The 20302-nt window shown below is 33.2% G+C and overlaps 1 protein-coding gene across 1 annotated transcript in view; it reads left to right on the top strand.

Annotated features, from left to right (window-relative positions):
* Nucleotides 1–13041, top strand: part of LOC129216564 (choline transporter-like protein 1) — a 29026-nt gene extending 15985 nt beyond the window's left edge. Inside the window, exons 9-14 of the mRNA XM_054850778.1 lie at nucleotides 3670–3810; nucleotides 3910–4022; nucleotides 4137–4303; nucleotides 4865–4957; nucleotides 9377–9469; nucleotides 12973–13041. Of these exons, the coding sequence (XP_054706753.1) occupies nucleotides 3670–3810; nucleotides 3910–4022; nucleotides 4137–4303; nucleotides 4865–4957; nucleotides 9377–9469; nucleotides 12973–13041 (676 nt within the window). The remainder of the gene's footprint in view (nucleotides 1–3669; nucleotides 3811–3909; nucleotides 4023–4136; nucleotides 4304–4864; nucleotides 4958–9376; nucleotides 9470–12972) is intronic.
* Nucleotides 13042–20302: the final 7261 nt, after the last annotated feature.

Raw genomic sequence — 20302 nt, 5'->3', positions numbered from 1 at the left:
AAATTTTCAAAGTTATTGTAGTTAACTTTTAACCGAGTTTCAAAAACTGAAAATCTTTCAATTTTCTCATAATTAAGCATTTTATTTTTTAATCTCAATCTTTAAGGAATGCATTAGCTTTGATGAAATTAATACCCAATAATGTGCTAAAGTATCATAAAAGAAATACCTTACTTTTGAAGTTGTATTTTAACTCCTTTGTCTTCAAAATCAGTTTTAAACTTGTGCCATTTTGCAAAATGATGATTTTCCCCTTCACATACACACAAAAATTCAAATGAGGGAAAATTCAGACAACTTTAAAATTTTACAAGTATATAGAGCTGTGTTTCTACTATTTGCTTGAAGAAACTCGAAATTGGTTTTTGATTTCCAAACGTGAAACAAAATTCAGAAAAATAGCATTTTCTTTGTATTTTATGGGTCAATCCATACAGGTTCGATGGATTTGTGCGCTCAACCATTATTATTTTTTTTTGAAATTCATATCCCTGAAAGCTGGATATGAAAAATGTTTAAAACCACTTTTATTTTTCCTCTCAACTGGACCTTTGATTTTTTAGAGGTCATCAAAAGTGGTTTGTCGTAGTCAAAAATGGTACTTTTAGATCTTTGCATTTTGGCCAAACTCTATTTGAATTACATTTATGACAATTACTTTAACGCTTTGATGTTAAAGTGCATAAATTGATAGTCTTACATGCTGAGTTACGTAGCTGTAAGTTAATAATTAAAATAACGGCAACAGGTTGAAGTTCAGGGTCTAATGTAAAAATTTTACTCATTTCAAAGGGAGATAACTCGCGTAGGGGACGGAAGCACAAAATGAAATACGGCAAAAACTAATCACTGGAACCATGCTAAAAAGAATATGTAACTGTTGCTGTGTGTTTGTGCACTCTTTATAGATTACAGCCCCTCAAAAATCGGAAAAAATGACAAAAATGACATTTTTAGACCCCTGTAAACCAAAAGGGGATGGAATTAAAAATAAAATTTCGTGGCCAATTGAATATTCCATTCAAGTACTATGCATGTTATACATATTGTTTTTTGTATTTGGTTTGTAAAAAAGATACAGGTCTTTGAAATTGAGCAATTTTGCTAGTCAATTCTTACACTAAAACAGAAATAAAAAGTGTGAAAACTTCATTGGACCTTCTTAAATTACGTATATTGTGCCCTATATAATACATTATACTTAAAAAACATATTGTAATTTTCAAAATAATTATTTTAATTTTATAACTTAGAACTATTTGAACATGAATGAATAGTTTATACTGTATGTAACCTATATGGATTGACTCTTACGTGAAATTACGAGAATTCAAAACACTAGATAAACGACTCAATGATGCAAAAGCAAGCATATCTAACATTTATTTCGATTTTAAAAAAATGTACATTTTAGCAAATACTTCATAAACATGCTTTTGAGAAAATGAAACACGAAAGAAATGGTTAGTTTTGCTAAACTTACAATAAAAAGAACTAACTAATGAAATTTTGCCTAAGTTCAAATTACTCTAGTAACAAAAATACGCTGATACCAATGATTAAAATTTAATAGCATCTAAAAGACACTTCAATATATTACATAAAAAAACTTGAGTAAATTTAGAGCATTCCCTCATCTTCAAAAAAACATCTGAAATGGAGGAAAAAATGAAATTTTCGATTTTTTAAAGTACGATTTCGTCATCAAGAAATTCATAAACAATAACTAAATTAGAGCAGATAGTTAGTTACAGATAGTTTTTCAATATGAATCATTTTTACTCTTATATTTTCATTAAAAGAGCTAGAAGAGTGATTTAAAATCTGAAGTAAATTGGCAAAATTTCAATATTTGTTAATATCTCAGATTCAAAAAAAGATCCGAATAAATTTTACTTTGCTTTTTCCCCAATAGAAATTTGTTTATAGAATACGGAAATATTTATTTTTTAAGTGTACGTTTATAACTTCTGGAGTTATTGAGTCACAAACTGGCAGCAATGAACTCCGAAAATTTAGGCTTAGCGTATGCATCAACTTCTAATGTCAATAACAAAGCAACAAACAATTTTTAAACTTCCATACTTTGCATTTCCTCATAGATATGCATGGTTTACCTAAATAAAAATTTTCATTGAAATTTGTGACATGTCAGCCACAGCTGATTTGCTCATTTCGCATGGAATGACCCCTATGTATGCATAAGATTAAATATTTATGTTTGTTAATTAAAGATGCAATCATTAGTTGTCCTTAAAACCCCTAGACCTCACCACTGTAAGATGACATATAGGCGCATACATATGTGAGCGAATTTAAGAGGTCATTCATTGATTACGTAAGGGTATCGAAGGGAAGAGGGGGGGGGGGGGGGTAGAAAAATCTTTTCATGTCCTTACTTCGGGGGGGGGGGGAGGGGAGGTGTCAAAAACATTTAAACGTAATGTTTTCCAAGTCGATATTTTACATTTGAAATCACGCGGCAGGTGGTTCACAGGGAACATATTTCATTTGCGTCTGATAGGTAGAAACGTATTAGGATGAGCTGTGTTTAACTTGCTTTACAAAGAATGAATGGTGTGAAATACAATAAAAGTATCGTACTTTGTATGGCATGCTTTATTTTTAGTTATTATTGCATCATATAATCTATTTGAAAAATAAAAATCTTTGTCAACTGGGAGTTTTCGTGTAACTGATGTTTTCTAACAACATTTTATTATTTGGAAAACGAAATGGAATCTTACGTAAGAGTAGGGGGACGTGTTCGAAAGATCTTACGTACCCTTACATGGGGGAAGGGCGGGTCGAAAATTGCCAAGATCATCCTTACGTAATTAAGGACTGGCCCTTAAGAACGTTTGACCACTAGTTTTTTTTTTCCTAAGTAAAAAAAAAAAAAAGAGGCGGCGCAAAGTCACCCGGACTGGCACAAAGATACCCTGAATGACTTTGTGTGTAACTTAGGGAATCGAGGAACCCAATGAATTTCCTCGAGCGAAGAAACGAGGCAAAAAAGAGAATAAGTAGCAACTGCAACATATCGACCAATTTATGGGAGTCGAATTGCAGATTTAAATACAAAATGCGCCTTAACAGATGACTAGCTGAAACCATGTTCAGACGAATGCTTACTAGCAGATCGAGTCTGACGGTGCCCACAGTTTGTCTGACGATCGTTACATTTCCATGGGTACATAGTACCATTCGTGTATCTCCCCAACGATCACTCATTAATGAATCTAGTGTACTGTAACCTATCGTACGAGAATATTCCGAATGGAACAGCTTAATTTCTACGACTGAAGAAACAGAAGATAAACTTTTAATTTAACGCCCAAGTAATAATATCTAACTATTCTTATTTTAACTATCTTAAAAATTTTGAAAACTTTGGATTTTTTTTTTCTGCAAATTTTTGCTTACTTTCAATGAAATCTCAATTTGTTGCCTTTATTTATACATTTGGGCTGTGTTTAAACTATTATCAGTCAAGTCATCCAAAAGAAAGTACCGCAAAATATAAAGAGTTTAAAAACCTTACCCTTTTTTTAGTTGGAGGCAGAAACATGAAGTTGGCATTTTTTAACCTTTACTGCAGCTTCAAAAATTCAAAATTGTAAAATATTCATCATTTTTTGTTTTATAATAACATCAATATATTTTCAGAGACAAAAGTAAACTTAGCAGTCCCATTTGGAACAGTTTCCAGAACTTAGTCTGCTATCACTTAGGTTCTGCCGCGTTTGGATCTCTAATCATCGCAATCATGAAAGCCATCAGAGCTCTTTTCCGTCTCTTACAAAAATAGTTAGTATTTTTAAAAAAATCAAGTTTTAAAAATCAAGGCAGCATTTATAGTTATTCCCCCCTGTTGATACTACCCAACTATTCCCTTCTTACTTACAGTTTGGACAGCCAACACCAGAAATGCGATACATTTTGGAAAATATTTCAATGTTGCTTAGCTTGTTTCGAGAGCTACCTCAAGTTCCTAAGCAAGAATGCTTACATAATGATAGGTATGATTCTATGGTTTTGAATTTTTCCAATTAAAACGTTTGCCAAGTCTTAAATAGTTTGAAAGTTTCGATTCTTAATTGTCTTTAGCACTAACAATTGATATTTTTTCCTAGTTATTTATGGGGAATCCTTTTGTACCAGCGCTAGGCAAGCCTTCAGTAGCTTGACTTCCAATGTTTTGAGGGTAGCTGCCATTGATTGCATTGGAGATTTTATACTGTTTGTAGGAAAATTGGGTGTAACTGTATCCATTGCTTTCATCGCATTAGAAATTTTAAAGGTAAAGTAATTTAATCTCAGAAATTTTATTATCCGTTTCTGAATGAGTTTTCAGACTTTAAAATATGCTACACTTCTGATTGTATTGAAATGAACTAAAGTTGGACAGTCCAGTAAAATGATTTGAGGTTAATCGTATATGTAATCTTATATGTTAATTATTTCTACTTTAAAAATGACTTCACAGCAGTGCTGACTTTATGGACAGATTGAATCACAGCACAATTTATTACTGTAGTGCATGTACTGAAAGCTTCCTGAATTTCTTGAACATTGATAGGGATGATGATCGTTACTCAACAAGTGCTAAATTGTGCATTGAAGATGCTTTTTGGTCGTTATATCTCGAAGATGTCTAAATGAAAGAATGATTTAAAATCTGTTACTTTACTTGATTTTTAAAAAATATATATATGAAAGCATGACGAAGCTATTAGCATAAAATATCTAAAAATTAAATGATGCGTTATAAAATACTGCATTTTAAAATTGAAATGTTTTCTGGAACTTTTTATTTCATATTCTTGATCTAAATACTAAAAATTGCATTTTTCTATTCTAGAATATAGAAGGTCTACATTACATCTGGGTTCCAGTAACCATATCATGCATATTTGCTTTTCTGTGCTGTCACTGTTTTCTGTCTGTTTACGAAGTAAGGAAAATAGTTTACAGCAGAAACTTCTCTTTTCTTTCACAAAACCATTAATTTTGATTACCAGTTGCATGTAACAAAACTAATGAACAATATAGTGGTGAAAGGCTGAAAAGTAGATCAACCTAGTTCAAAACGAATTCTTTTTCTAAAATGACTTCAAGAAAACCTCCGTTTATGGTACAGTAGAATCTCCCAAACTCGGATCACAAAAACCTGGAATCCGGAAAATCTGGACCGGTAATCGGGAATTCAAAAAAAAAAAAAAAAAAACCATCATCCGATCATACATAAAGCGCATTTATGACGTTTGTACTTTTGGCTCCTGCAAGTTCCAACAAAATTGACATCGTTTATGGTTTTCCGCAACATTTATCTGTACTTAGCATTTTTAAAAATAGGTAACGAAGGAAGAAAGGACGCGTGCCGTATTTTGGAATTTAGCAACACTTTGGATATATGAAAAAAAATTACTCCTAGTATATTTTCTTTATTTAGACCTTAAAGATTTAAGTTGCGACAATAACTGGGTTGAGTTGGCGAAAAAGTAAAAATGACAAGCCTTGCAATCTTTATTGCACCCCTACTCGAGCCAATTTTCAATTGAAATTAATTATCGGAGGCGTTGTTATCTCTGAACAATGGCTGCGGAAAGAAGTAAAATCAAAACCCACCCACTTAAGTAGGATATGACCTATCCAATGAGACATCTGCCTTTTCCGCTCAAAATTAGAATGTTATACATCTTTAAAATTTCTAAAATTCTAAGATGACGTATTTAAACTTTAGAACCAATGATGCGCTTGCAAGTTCCATTTTAACTTTTCTCTCGATATTGCCCTTTCACGAAAATAGATAATCCTGAAACGGGGCGGAGCAAAGGCCCAACTTTTCGCTCTCGGACTACATATATGTTTTTTATTGATAAAGGGACACTCTGGAAAAGCAAACTCCACCTTTCGTCTTTAATGCCATTATATTTAAAAATTTCACAGCATTGAACAATATATTTTAGTACGATGGATGATAAATACCGCAACATATATCCATAAAGAAAGCAATATTTTTGGACACGGTATAATCACAACTGATGAGCTGAAAATTGTAACCGATGTTATTGAACGCTAATTTATGTGGCTTGTTATTGTGTCTATGCAGTTTAAGAAGAAAAAAAAAGTTTCTTTTGCTGTCTAAAAATTGGATCGTTTCCGAAATTTTAAAAGTTTTTTTTTGAAAGAGCATGTTTAAAAACAGGACCTGACCAATTTTGAAATAATTTGACTAAGTTTAATATTTTTAAAAAATTACTTTAATCGCTGCGTTTTGTTTACGCTTCTGCCGATGGCAGATACCAATATTTAATTCCTTCTTTACTCACATGTGTTGGCAACAATATGGTTCATTGCAAGCGTAGAGAGAAAAATTTAATTCGCTTCTTGATTATTGTAACATGGAAACGCGGTAGGCAGATGTAAGGTCCTATATAGACGAGCCGGCGCATCAGCCTTTTTGGATCGGAGCGCATGTTTGAGCGGTTGTCTTTTCTGGCGAGTAATCGCGTTTGATGATAGTTCACTGTTAGCGATTATTAGCGGTGCGAGATTTATTTATTAAACAAAGTATTATTTTCAGCAAATTTGGCGAAACCGAAACTTTGCTCTGGTAACCCTAGCAGTGCAACAATGGAAAATCCGATCCAAAATGGCTATACTTAAACTGATGCGTCGACCTATCTATATAGCGGCTCTAAGCAGATGTGCTAGAGCACTTCATTTGTGACGTCATAAAGACCACGCTTATTTTCAACATCGGGACATTAAAAAAAAATAATTAAAAATCAAGCGTTGGGAAAATGAAATTTTTTTTTCCTCGCTTTTTTTTTCTTTTGTTTTTTAGCTTATTCTATCAATTTTAGGGACTAAAAGTAGTACTTTCGTCTGAAGGAAACAACCCCATGTTATAACTGTATAACTGGAAAACGTACCATTTATAATTGCATAAAAAAGACTTTGATCGTTGTGGTTTAAAATACCCACACCCAATGCACTGTTTGACCACCGATGAGATGGAAAGGCGAACTTCTGGTCTACAAGCGGAAACGGAAGCCCCTATTCGTTTTGCAGCGCTGCTACTTTGCCATGACAGTAAGTCTCTATATTAAGCGTCAAATTGAACTGAATGAAACAAACGCATTCAATGTTTCCTTTTCCCACTCATTTCAGATAGAACTATCACCTGCCAATTCCACGGCAAACTCAGATTAACAATATTTTAATTGCTGGAAAATTATTTAATTCATAGGAAATTATTTTCATCTAAACACGAAATCTTTAAGGTAAACAACGTGAAAAGTATTTTCATTTTAAAAGATTGTTCATTCATTTTAAACACGATGTCAGTGTTTCACACCGAAGATGAATGTATAGTTCTAGCGTTTCTGTTCCAACTAATATTTTTTTTTGAAAAATCGTGCATAAAAATAATGTTAAATCTGTACGTTCCGCACTAGTGCAGTCAGAAATTCCTTCCGGAAGGGATTATTTTTGGTCACGACAGTCCTTACACATGTATTAACTACTGTATTAGGGTTGGCAGCAATATTAAAACCAAGACCTCTGGGTGGAGAATTTACCCCCAAATCCCCTACTTCGCAGTGCCACTGATGTTCCGCAATGCTGGATTAGCCGTGCAGGTGATAATGATTTACCCTTTATGTGTTGGCCAGCCAGATCCCCAAACCTAACCCCATGTGATTTTTTTCATGGGGTTTCGTGTGAAAGACAGTGTTACTACACCACCATTGCCTACAAAATTGCAAGAACTGAAAGATCGCATATGTGTAGCTTTACGAAAAATTGACAGTGAAACACTCCAAAATGTTGGTTATAGATGTGTGTCGCAATACGAAAGGCACGCACACACCGAACATTTGTGAGTAAAAAAAAAACCTTTTGCAGTTTATCTTTATTTTGATGTATCATTTATATTGCTAAGTGTAATACAGGGCGCGCGCCGTCCCTATGTGCAAGGTCGTGCGGGACACGACGACGCCAGAGCCAAAAAAGGCGCCGAGCTCTACCGATCAAAAATGCTTCGAATGAAGGGAAAATAAACTCTAACCAAAAAGTAAAATGGAATTCTTCATTATATCCAATGGAGGCAGTGAAATTATGCTGCTCATTGTAACAATTAAATCCGTCTCGCTGAGAATCTAAAAGGAAAAATTATTGACTTGTTGTGTCAAAACATGCTATTCAAAAGCGCTATCATTTACACTGAAAACAAGTGACTTTAATTAATGCATACATTAGCATTTTCCTTTTTAATGTGGAGCCGTGAATGCTATTTCGGTATGTCCATATTACACAAGGTTGAGCATACGAGGAGCAAGAAATTTGCTTATCCCCATTTTGGTTCTTGCGGTGAAAATCTTGTATTAAAATTTGTGCAAACATAGTCTTTTTGAAATTTTTAATTCGGTGTAGTTCCACTGCTTCATGTTATCATACATAAAAAAAATACGGTAAACACATTAGCATGTGCGCAATATTTACATATTGTAGACAATAATTTAGGTTAATTTTTTAATTCCGAAAATAACGAGTTGACGATCATTACTCGATTCTCCTTCCTCCTTTTTATCTCTTTAACTATTTGTGCATTAAATAATAATAATAAAAACTTTGGAGAGACTATATGTATCTGTTTTGGATCAAAAATTCAATGCCTTTTGAAATGGTTCTGTATTTTAGAATTTTTGATTTTACTGGAAATGTGATTTTAGTTTCAAATTTTAAGGAAAAATATCATCTACTTCAATTTAGGAATCTATTCAGTACTCTGTTGTCATGTTTTGACAGGCTTAACACTTTGAATAATTGTTTATCAATTAGGGAGACATTTAGAGCCGTGTTAAATAACTTTGATAGGGTTCGTCAAACCGGGCGCAGCCTGAAAAAACTCGCCTGGTTTTTCGGGAAGGAATACTCAAAAAAACCCATTATCTCGGTAAAGTGAGTTTTTAGCAATTTTTTATATTTTGAAACATTTTCTTCAAAAACAAACTTAATAATGATCAAAATGAAGTTTAGAAATAGACATCTTGCTTTCTGGACAGTATATCAAATATTATAAATTTAAGCTGCATTCAAGCGAGCAATAATTATTTCGATCACATTCCAAGATTTTATTTTAACTGTTGGGGTATTTAAATCAGAATTAAACAAAAGAGCTTACTGGTGTAGAACAGTACATGCACACTAATTGATGTGATATTTTATCAATGTCGCTCAAAAATATTATTGCATACAACCATGAAATTTTTGATTAAATTGTAACAAAACAGATGTGTGAGTGTGTTTACTTTCGAGACAAAAGATTTAGTTATTAGTTATGAATCACTGATTTCATGTTTTTCAGATGGCAATCGACACACTCTTGTTGTGCTTTTGCGAAGACTGTCAAATGAATGACGGCATAACTCGTCCGTACTTCATGAGCAGGAGTTTAATGGTAAGTACAGATATTTTTTATCTCTTGGCACATCTAAAACCTTTGAATGTTAAGCAAAAACGTACTTTTTTTACAAGTTTAGGTGATTTAAACGAAAAAAGTAGTAAAACAGAATTAGAGAAACAAAATGAAACTGAAAAGGAAAAGTTTTAAACAAATCCAATTTAGACTTACTTTGCGGTATGCGCGAGGAAGAATGTCAAAACTCTCGGTCTCGAAAATGTATTCGATAAAGGGTACATTAGTACCTGTTTTTACACTTATATTTTTGTTCAAATAGCACCTTCGTTGGATGACATGTTGTTACTGTGAAGTGTTGACTTTACCGTAGGACTCATGTTGAGATACTGGACATGTGCTTTTGTTTCTTAAAATTAATTCCTTTTGCCGTTACAGTCAAGGGAAAAAAATAGCAAACTTCCCGAAATGATGTATAGGTTTTCTCCAGATCATGGGAATGATGAAAAACATTGAAGTTTTTCTTTACATAATAAATACTCGAGGTCGTATAGAATAGTTTACATAATAAAAATGTGGTTCTTATATTTATTTTTCAATATGGCACCTAAAACAATGCTTAAAGACTGTTAATTAGCAAAGTCATTTTTCTTCCGTGAGTAGGGCCGATGCCCACGAACTTGCTTGTCAAATACACATTTGTAAAGCGTTCTTTTTTCAACCTATTAACTATACACAAATCATTTACATCAAATGAACGTAAAAATTCAATTTGCGGCAGTGTGTCAGACGAAGTCATCTATAGTGCGACTCTGGTAAGTTGAGCTACACATTGACAATGTTTACCTCTTTTTTCGGGTAGTAGGAAAAGATATGAAGGGCCACGGGAAAGAATGATCATAGTCCACCATGCTCAAATTTTCCTCATTACGTTTGTGAACTTGAAATCTCGAATCGTTTCCAAGTTAGCCTCATTCTTCCACGTTAAACTCACTCACTATGATGATTCTTGCTTGAATAATATTTCTCTTGAATACTGTCTGTAATAATCTACGTATTCCCATAGGTCAACCAGAGTTTTTTTTAGAAAAATGAACTTTAATCGTTCTTCCCCGTAGCCCTTCATATACTTGTGCCAAGGAGAGATGGCGGATAAACTGGAAGCGGAAACAGAACATTTCATTTTGAAATAGGTAGGGTTAGCAAGAACGCGCAAGCAGTTCAGTTTTTACTACTCGCGAGTTCTTGCTGATCCTACCAACTACACAATGAAATGTTCTGTTTCCTCTTCCAGTTCATCCGCCATCTCTTAGTGGAAAAGCAGCAATTGGCGCTGAAATGAGTTGGGTTACTTTCGTAGTAATAGTTTTGAAAACGCACTCCGACTCAAACCCACACTAACAACCCCTTTCTTTCTCACTAAACTCCTCAAATGTAGGTAAGGATTGCCAAGGTCATACTCAACAAACCAGAGCAGCACAGCAGCAATATAAATGACCCGCACCTTTCACATTCCGGATCATTTTCCTACAAAAATAAAGGGCTTTAAAAGAAAAAAAAGGCATATTTTGAAAATTGAATTGAGGATGTTTCCAAAAGGGAACTAACTTGACTTTTTGAAGAATGTTTTCTGAATTTCCAAATAGAAATACTGAAATGTATTCAAGTTTCCCAAGAAAAAAATATCATTTTTATCATTGTAATTTTCTTAGAAATATAGGTAACAATGATTGCTTAGAACTTTGTTCTGGATTTCCCATTTAATGTTCCTTTTTCTAAACATATTGTCGCTAAAACACTTAATGAGAAACGATTTAAAACTTTGAAACTGAACGAGAGAAACAGCAATGTTGTTTTGAAAAAAGCATATTTATGCACATGTGAGAAAAAGAAATGGACAAATGGGCCATTCCACGGAAAATATAATTATTTGTTTCGCACGTGACGCCACATATATTTGATTAAAAATAATACTTTAAAATATTAATGAACACATTGTTTCTGCTTAACAAATTACAAACTTATGTGTCATTTCTTTAGCAAAAAATATCGTCATTACGCTTTAAAACCATTACTTTTTAATAAAATATATGAACCGTCACGTGCTAGACAAAAGGTTGACTTTTTCGTGGGGTGACCCAAATAAAGAAAAATCTCATGCTTTCTTTCGCAATTAAAGAAATAATAATATTAGTAATACATAAATAGATAAATATCTTACCATTCATCATTGAATTTAAAAGCTTTTAGAAACGAGCTGATGTGTGCATCACATGACTTCCTTCTACTCCAATTTAATGTAATTTCCCCATTATTGGCATCTTTAATGTGATTCAATAGTTTACTTTCTAAATATAACCAACAATGGCAAAATAAAAACCAGATTAAAAAAAAAATCGCCAAATTTGTCACCAAGTTGGCGACAAAATACTGGCGATATATCGCCAAGTGTCCGCCAAATTATAACACCACTTGAGTTTACATCGAAATTAACAATGATTTCCCCAAAAAAGGGCAAAAGACCCCTTCAGAAACACCTGAATGCAATCAAAAGGGGAGGTGCACAACTAGACTCCACTAGGAGCCTACGTACCAAATTTCAACTTTCTAGAACTTACCGTTCTTGAGTTATGCGACATGCATACGCACATCCGCACTTACATGCATACATACATACTGACGTCACGAGAAAATTCGTTGTAATTAACTCGGGAATCGTCATTATGGATATTTCGCGTGTCTATAGGTTTTTAGGCACTTATCCACATGTGATCAAGTTGAAAAAAACTCAATATTCATTGGGGGGTGAGTAAAATGGAAATTAAGGTCGATTCTTAAGTGAAATTTTTTTCGCGAATACAATACTTCCTTTTTTGTAAAAGGAAGTAAAAACATACGTATCTATCTTTAACACTAGAAAGACTGAAATTTCCTGTATACCTAGAAAGACTGATGGGCCAGTGTAACCCCTACCCATTTTTGCGGGGAATTAGAAATTCTTCCGGGGTAAATCCACATGCCTGATGCACCTTCTTTTATAACTAAATAAAAACTTAGTGCGTAATTATTTTCAGTTTTACTGTCTTTACTCGCCAAAAGATAGAATTAGTTTCTATTTTCAAGAGCAATGGCTACCGTTTGGTTGGTAAGAAATCGGTGCTGTTTATAACATTTGGATATCCAACCGTCTGCATAAAAAGAAAGTTATAAGTTAAACTAGTGTGAATAGCAATTTATTATGCTACAATAATTTGGAAAAAGGAAAAAAAAAAATTTAAATTTTAAAATACCTTAGGGGTGACTGTGGCTCCTCCCATATTTCTAGGTTATAAGGATCAATTTTTACAGTAGTATGAGGCGAATAATTAAATGACTAAACAAGCATTCAAATAGTGTCATATATTGAAAAGTCAAAGTTCCATTAAGCTCCGTTCGATATTATTCGAGTTACTGAACAATAAGTACGCGAGGGGCCACGCAGGTCCCTCCATCTTTCTAAACTGTTCTATCTATACATATTTAAATTTTACACGATGTTCTTACAGGTCTTTGTTGAAAAGAGTCGCAGAAGCTCCAGAGTCAAGCCAGTTCCAAAAAGAAAAGTCGTAGATTGAAGACTTCAGTCAAATATCAATGGTGTGCGCAACAAGTTGAAAGAAATTTCAACCGCTCCTGTGCCTTGCATGTAAATCATTCATTATCCCATGGGAAATGGAATTGCCTTCACAGTATTAGTCATCACATCACGCCTTGCATATCATAATCATTAATTATAGTCATGTCATCAATCAATATTAACTATGTCATTATTCTAAATTTACCCGAAATTTGAAGCGAGGCTTTTATCTGAGATCACTTTTGTAAGATAAACTGAAGCAAATTCATAAGTTCATCCTTGCAACACTACTAAAACGTTGAGGGTAAAAGTTAACTAGTCTTCGAAACTGATCGATTGTTCCTCTGAAAGGCACAAGATGAGGACTTTTTTTTCCCCAAAATCCGATTGGTGGTGAGATGAAAACCACTGTGAATATGAAAACTGCTGTCTTTGGAATATTTAGAGGCGTCATCCAGCTACTAATTTGCGTAATCGCAGTTCTAATTGAGACGTTTTTCGTCGCTTGGCACAGCTTTTCTCAACCCGCGCCATAGAAGAAAGCTGCCAGATCTTACAGTCGACTCTCTACGTTGATCTCAACTCAACTTTTGTACTCTGAATCAGAATTTCATGTGAGCAAAAAGAAGGATATCGGGAGGAGTCAAGTTCGGACTGTTACGGCTGGATAGCATGCATCCATCTGTAAATCTTTAACCACACGTCCAACACCATATTCACTAAGTTGATGTTATTCATGAAAAAAAAATTTTGAAAAAAAAAAAAAAAAAAAATAGAACCGACTTCAAAATTGCTCTAAAAAGTGAAAAATAATTTTATTCTTTAAACACCATCGATAATACTTTTTAACATAATTTTTGAAGTTGGCGCAAAAACGATCGATAAAATCATTCACAGCCATAACTCAACTACAAGTATAAATTTTACCAGGTCCAGTTTCTTCACTACCACATGCATTACGCATTGATGACAGCATATTTGAGTAACGATATAACTGTTTCGTTCCTAACTTTGGATGATTTTTTGATAAAAATATGAACGAAGCATGGTTACAATGGATTTTACTTTTTGTTTTTGCGCCAACTTCAAAAATTGTGTTTAAAAGTATTATCGATGGTGTTTAAAGAATAAAATTATTTTTCACTTTTTAGAGCAATTTTGAAGTCGGCTCTATTTTTTTTTTCAAAATTTTTTTATTTCATTCTTTTTAGTGTAAATGTAGATATTTCAGTAAAAGTAAGAAGTTACCTAGTAAGAAGTTCGGCTCTATATCACTGTATTGCTTTAGAAAAGCCTTTATTCAAAATTATCATTACAATTACTCTTAATGTTACTGTTATATGGCACCAAACTTTTATAACAATGAGTTTCATATTGTCGCGTAGATGAAGATAGCGAAGTTAATGTGAAAGCTAAATGAAGCGAATACTTGTTAGTCTGAACTCGAGATCTTTATTCAGAACCACGAATGAACGTTACATCTCCTTATATACAACTTGAGAAAGTGCTGGAACTTTCCAGACTTGGAAAGATACAGAAATTAATAGAACATTCGAGAAAATACGGGAAACAGTAGAAACAAAATTTTAGTAAAATTCACTTTATCCTAGTCGGGATTTGAACCCGGGTCGCTCATGTGGGAGGCGAGAATTCTACCACTGAGCCACCGTTATCCACGAATGAAAAGTGCGAACTTCGCTGCAATATCATTTCAATTGCATAAAATTTACTGTTTTTTGCCCATAACTTTTTTTTCTAAAGAACAAATATGGTCAAACAAAGTAATGGGACCTAAGTTGAGCCATCCCCTATCCATTAAAAAAAGAATCATCAAAATCGGTTCACTAGGTGAGACGCTATGAGTGGACAAAAAAAAAAAAAACATACATACGGTATGAACTGATAACCGCCTCCTTTTTGAAGTCGGTTAAAAAGTTTCCCCATAATCATTATTTATTTGTGGATGATTTTATTTGTTTATGTGTTCTGTATTGCACTTCTCAGTATGCAGAAATCAAATGACCGCATGTTTCACGAAATTCTAACTTCGTGTGCTTACTTTGCTCTAAGATATTTTAATGGGATTGCATATTGATTTCCCACCATTTGCGGAACAGATGCCTTCCCGCAGAGCTGGCAGCCATTCTTTCAAGAGCCACCTCTTTTGACGGACACCATTACTGTTAAATTTTCACGCCCAGTTACTCCGTGAGATGGAGAAACGGAGCTTTCTTTAGAGCGAAATTGCACTAGGAGCTTGATTTTGCCAAGAGTATTTTCTCAAGGGATCTTTTACGGAGAAGCCAACGCCACTCTGCCGTCAGTGCTCTCAGAACTGACAACTGAGATCTAATGTAATAGACACGCTTAGTGGAGACATAGCTGAAGACATCTGCACACGGTGCCAGTTGGCTTTTATGGTAGTTTTTTATTTCTCAACCCTTTAGACCTTGGAAAAAAAAAGAGCAGTAAATGTAACCCTCATACTATAATAAAAATTACTGCCGACTGAGAGAATTTAAACTTTGAGATGATGCTTCATTATTTTTTAAAACTTAATGTAGATTGAAGCATTTGAACTTAAAATTTAAACGGGGAGAACAGTTTTGTGACGCATAAACTGAAAAATATGCAGAATGTGTTTCAGGGTAATATAAAACTCGTACCACATGTATGATACAGTAAACATTGAGATTTAAGCGCTTTCAGAAAAGTTCCGCGCATAGAAAAACGTTCTTGAATGTTGCAAATAGAACGTTGCATATTAGGGGAAAGATTGCTTAATGGTTTAACTCTTAAAATTAATGAACTTGCAATTGAAACATAAATGTTTTTCACAGGCTCTGTGTCATTTCTAGCAGTTTTAGGCAAAACTTTTCCTGTTTTGCAACCATTGAACTGCTTTGAATGAAGAAATGCAAGAGGAAGCGTAAGTGCAATCAATATTTTAGAGTAACAAAAAAGGAAATGAAAAAAATAAATGAATCTGAATGAAAAATACACTGCAATGTTTTTCTGTATGCAATATTTCAGTCCATTATAGCACATCAGTACGAAGGAGGAGCGATATTATTTTAAACTAGAAAGTAACTCGTCAAAGTATGACTGCTGAAAATTGCTTCTACATTTGAACGAAGTCATTGCCTGTTTGGTGATAGTTGAAATTGTAACCCTAGCTCCAATGGATTCATTCTTAACTCCAATGGGTAGCGTTCATTGTCGACCGTTTTTTCGTTTCTTCATTCCCCGGAAATGACAGTCTTACCAGTAAAACAGTTTAAGTTACCGAATCGAGTTCAGCCTTGTCACAATAAAGCCTTTCCCTGCACCTTAAACATTACCAAAATGTAATATAAAATTATCAATGCCATGGCGCAAATTTCAGAGTTGAAACACGCGGGTTACTCGATCATCGGCTTTTATGTACATGAGGATTTAATTTTAATAAGTAGATTAATTCAGGCAACTTGTGGCTATACAATACTGATTTGAAATGGGAAAGTGAATCGATAGCCTCTCATGAACAATTTTTGAAAACATTCGGGTCTTTGTCAAAACGCCAATAAGAACAAATTTTTAAAATAGAAAGCCATTTTTTACGGAATTTTTAAGTTTGTAATTTCAGGTATACGCACATAAACGTACATCCTTAAATTACTTATTTTACATTAAAGGTGTTGTATTTTTAGAGGATGAAGATATATCTAAAGTTTGAAGAGTATTTAAATGCACAATTTCTACCACAGTCGAACTCGCTTATAGCGAGCCCTGTTTTAACGAGAACTCGGATATAGCGAGGAAATTAGAGATTTGGTTGGTTCAATGTTAAGTCTATGGAAACAAAACTCGCTTTCTACGAGCAAATCTCGCTTAAAACGAGCAATATTTTTGTCATTCATAAAATGTTTGTTGATTTCCTCCTCAGAAAAGATTAGTATTCTATTCTTGGAAAAATTCCATCAACATTTTGAAATCATTTGAGAATTAGATATAAGACATAAGTCATGAGAACAAGTGATGATACGACCCTTTTTAGCCTACTTTTCCAGTAAAAGTCAGAAAAAGAAGAAAAAAGCATGAAAGAAGGCATGCATCTTAAAAATGTCGCGAAAAATAAAAAAATAAAATAAAATAAATAAAATAATTAAAAAAATTGGAAAGTAGAGTATTGAGATGGGGAAAAAATGTCTTTCGGTCTGTCTGTCTGTCCCCCCTAATAACTTTTGAATGAATAGTCCGATTTGAACAAACTTTTTTTTGTTCGAAAGATCTCGGCGAGGAGGACACCTCATTCCCATATTTCACTTTTTGATTTGAACTATTTTTTGTTCAATTTTGAACAGTTCAAAAAAATTTAACATTAGCGCCTACGGGGAAACTGAAAGTTAATGTAGATTCCGTACTTGAAGGCGGATTTATTTCAAACAAATTTTGTTGGAAATAGCTCTTGACGCCAAACTCCAGACTCCGAGAATTTAGAGGCACCTTACTCCGACTCCGGTGCCCGACAATTAATCGGACTCCGACTCCCCGACTTCGACTCTGACTTCGTAGCTTTGGCAAAAATTTATACACGGAGGACAAATGACTGACTCCGATTCTTGGATATTCGTCTCCGACTCCTTTATCCCAAAATGAGATTGACTCCGACTCCGCAGCTATGGTTTTCACTGTGAAATAATTATTGTTGATATGATTTGTTATTATTTTCACGATAAAGTTTTAATTTAGGTATTCAGTTTTTGGCGAATAAACTCGAAGTCATTAATGTTTCTACATAACGATATGCGCAGACAATTTTTTTTTTTTTTTGACAATGAAAAGTATTTCTTTAAGTTTACATTTTATTGTTTTTATTTATTTTGGTAAGTGCATTAATTCATTTAAAAAATTATTTTTGGCAACAGGGGAAAAAAGGAACGATTTTTTTTTTGATATGAAGTATTTATCTTAATAAGCTTATTAATTTTAATTATTATTTTTTCGTTTTGAAAGCTGTTAAAAAAAGTTTTAAGGGAAAAAAGTGCATTAGCTGCTTTGTTTAAAAAGTGCTGCTTTTTTTTTTTTACGCATCTAATATTTTTAGATGTGTAAGGAATACTTTATTCCTAGAAATTAGAAAAAATATGTTTGAAACAATTTGCGATTTTAGCTATTTTTGAGAATATTGATCAGGTACTAGAAAGCGGTATGGGTATACAGGAAAGTAGGCTCGTATAGTTCTAGACGGAACTTCTTGTTTTGAAATTCATAGAATAGAGGAGTATTTAAAAAATATATATTTGTTGAAGAGAATGTTATCATTTCCGAGATATACTTCAGGGGATATTGTTGTAACTGAAAGTCAAGCGAGAGAAAAAGAGAATGAGAGAGAAAGCGACTACTAAAAAGACGACAAATGTGAAGAATTTGAAGCTAAACAGCTCCCGACATACTTGGCTTCTAAAGTGCAGAAAAGTTTCAAACTATTTTGAAGCCACGGTTGCAAATGAAGATGCTTTTCGGACTGCACGTTTCTCGAAAACAGTAACAAGAACGAAACAGTAAGACAATGCAAAACAAATTACCAACTTTTTTTGGCACCGTACAGAAATATAAAACTTAAACAAAAAAGCATGTATAAAATTTTAGGACTTTTTTAGGACTTTTTTCACGAACCCGTTTTTTTACGAGCACTCGTTGTTGGCGAGTTCGACTGCATTTTACACACATGATTCAAAATGCGCATTATTCTTTTCACATTTTTGACCATGTTTGGTATTTTTAAAGAATTTTTTTTCATTGATCAAGATAAGTTTGATCGTAAGAAATAAAAATTTCGTCGCTGCTAAGTGACATTATGTAGAAATCTGAGCTTATAAGTCTAGAATCAATTACGAGTAGTTTTATTCGTTAAATGTCATTCAGAACAAATTTCATTTATACTTGTTTCTTTCAATTTCAATTTTTCTATAAAATTTCTTTGAGCGTTTATTTGGGTATTACTAGTTTCTTATTTGAAAAATAACGACGTACCTATCGCAGGTGTCACCGTAAGGTCATGCCCGCAGCAAATACAAATCATAATTTTTTAAATGCAAGAAAACATTTTAGAAAGTGGATGCTTCATATTAATTTACATAATGGTTCTCCATATTTGAATATTTGAAAGAATTAAAAAGCTTTTGAAAAAAAATCATGTAAATTTGTTTTATTTAGTGATAAACACTAGTAGATACTTTAATCACAGTTATATTAGCAGGATATTCTGAGATTTTAACTTTTATCTTTGAATTCCTACTGAACTATTCTCGTGTAATTAAAAAGGTTTTACCCAAATTAACAAACAGAGCAATCCATTCCTTTTTTCTTTTCCCTGTTTTTAAAAAAAAAAAATGATTCTCGGATAAAATACAATTCCAGTGAAAGAAAAACGCTTAGATATTTTAGAATTTCGACAATGTTGCATTATTTTCTTGAAATTAGTAACAAATTGAGCACTATTTAGTTTTTGGCGAGGAAACTTCCTGGATGGTCAAAGAACTAGAAAACTAAAGTTGGGGCAAACATGACCTGGCAGGTTTCTATGATATGATTAGGGTCTCCGGAATCGTTCGTAATGCTGCCAGGTTAGGTTTACCCCAATTATCGTTACGTTATTCATTATCACAGTACCTGAAAACTTGAGTTTTTATGTTAATATTTTTCTCGGTTTTGGAGTTACATACTAGTTGAAGTCAAAAGTGCAACTATTTTATTGAACGTGCTTTGAGAGAAAAAAAGAGAAATTTTAGCAATATTTTCAACTTAAAACTTAGATTTAAAAAAGTTTTTAAAACGCTTTTATGCCCGGTGCTTTCTCAATAATTTGCGATGTAAGGCGCAAGCATTTGCTGATCGTGAATTCTTATTGTTCTAAATGTTCTTAAAACTATGATGTAGTAAAACTGATATTTATATTGCATGGCATTGTGTGTGTGTGTTTTTTAAACTAATAATGTGTTTCAGAATGTGAATTGTTTTTGAGATATTGTGTGTGAATCAAAGCATTATATAATGTGGAATATTTACAAATAAATGAGTATTTACAAAAAAAAAGTTTTCTTTATTATGAATTTTAACATTTCTTTTTACATTTTATTGGCTATTTTATTAAGGCTGAAATATCTAAGCGGTAGCATTAAGAAAATGCAAATACAATATTCTTTGATAGTTAAGCGGCAATTCCCTTTTTCTTAATGCAATACAAACATATTATCTCTAACGAAAACCAAAAGTAT

The sequence above is a fragment of the Uloborus diversus genome, chromosome 2 (genome assembly GCF_026930045.1).
Source record: "Uloborus diversus isolate 005 chromosome 2, Udiv.v.3.1, whole genome shotgun sequence".
In the NCBI taxonomy this organism is placed as follows: Eukaryota; Metazoa; Arthropoda; class Arachnida; order Araneae; family Uloboridae; genus Uloborus; species Uloborus diversus.
Note: the sequence above shows the minus strand (reverse complement) of the source record. Positions and strands in the feature narration are given on the sequence as shown.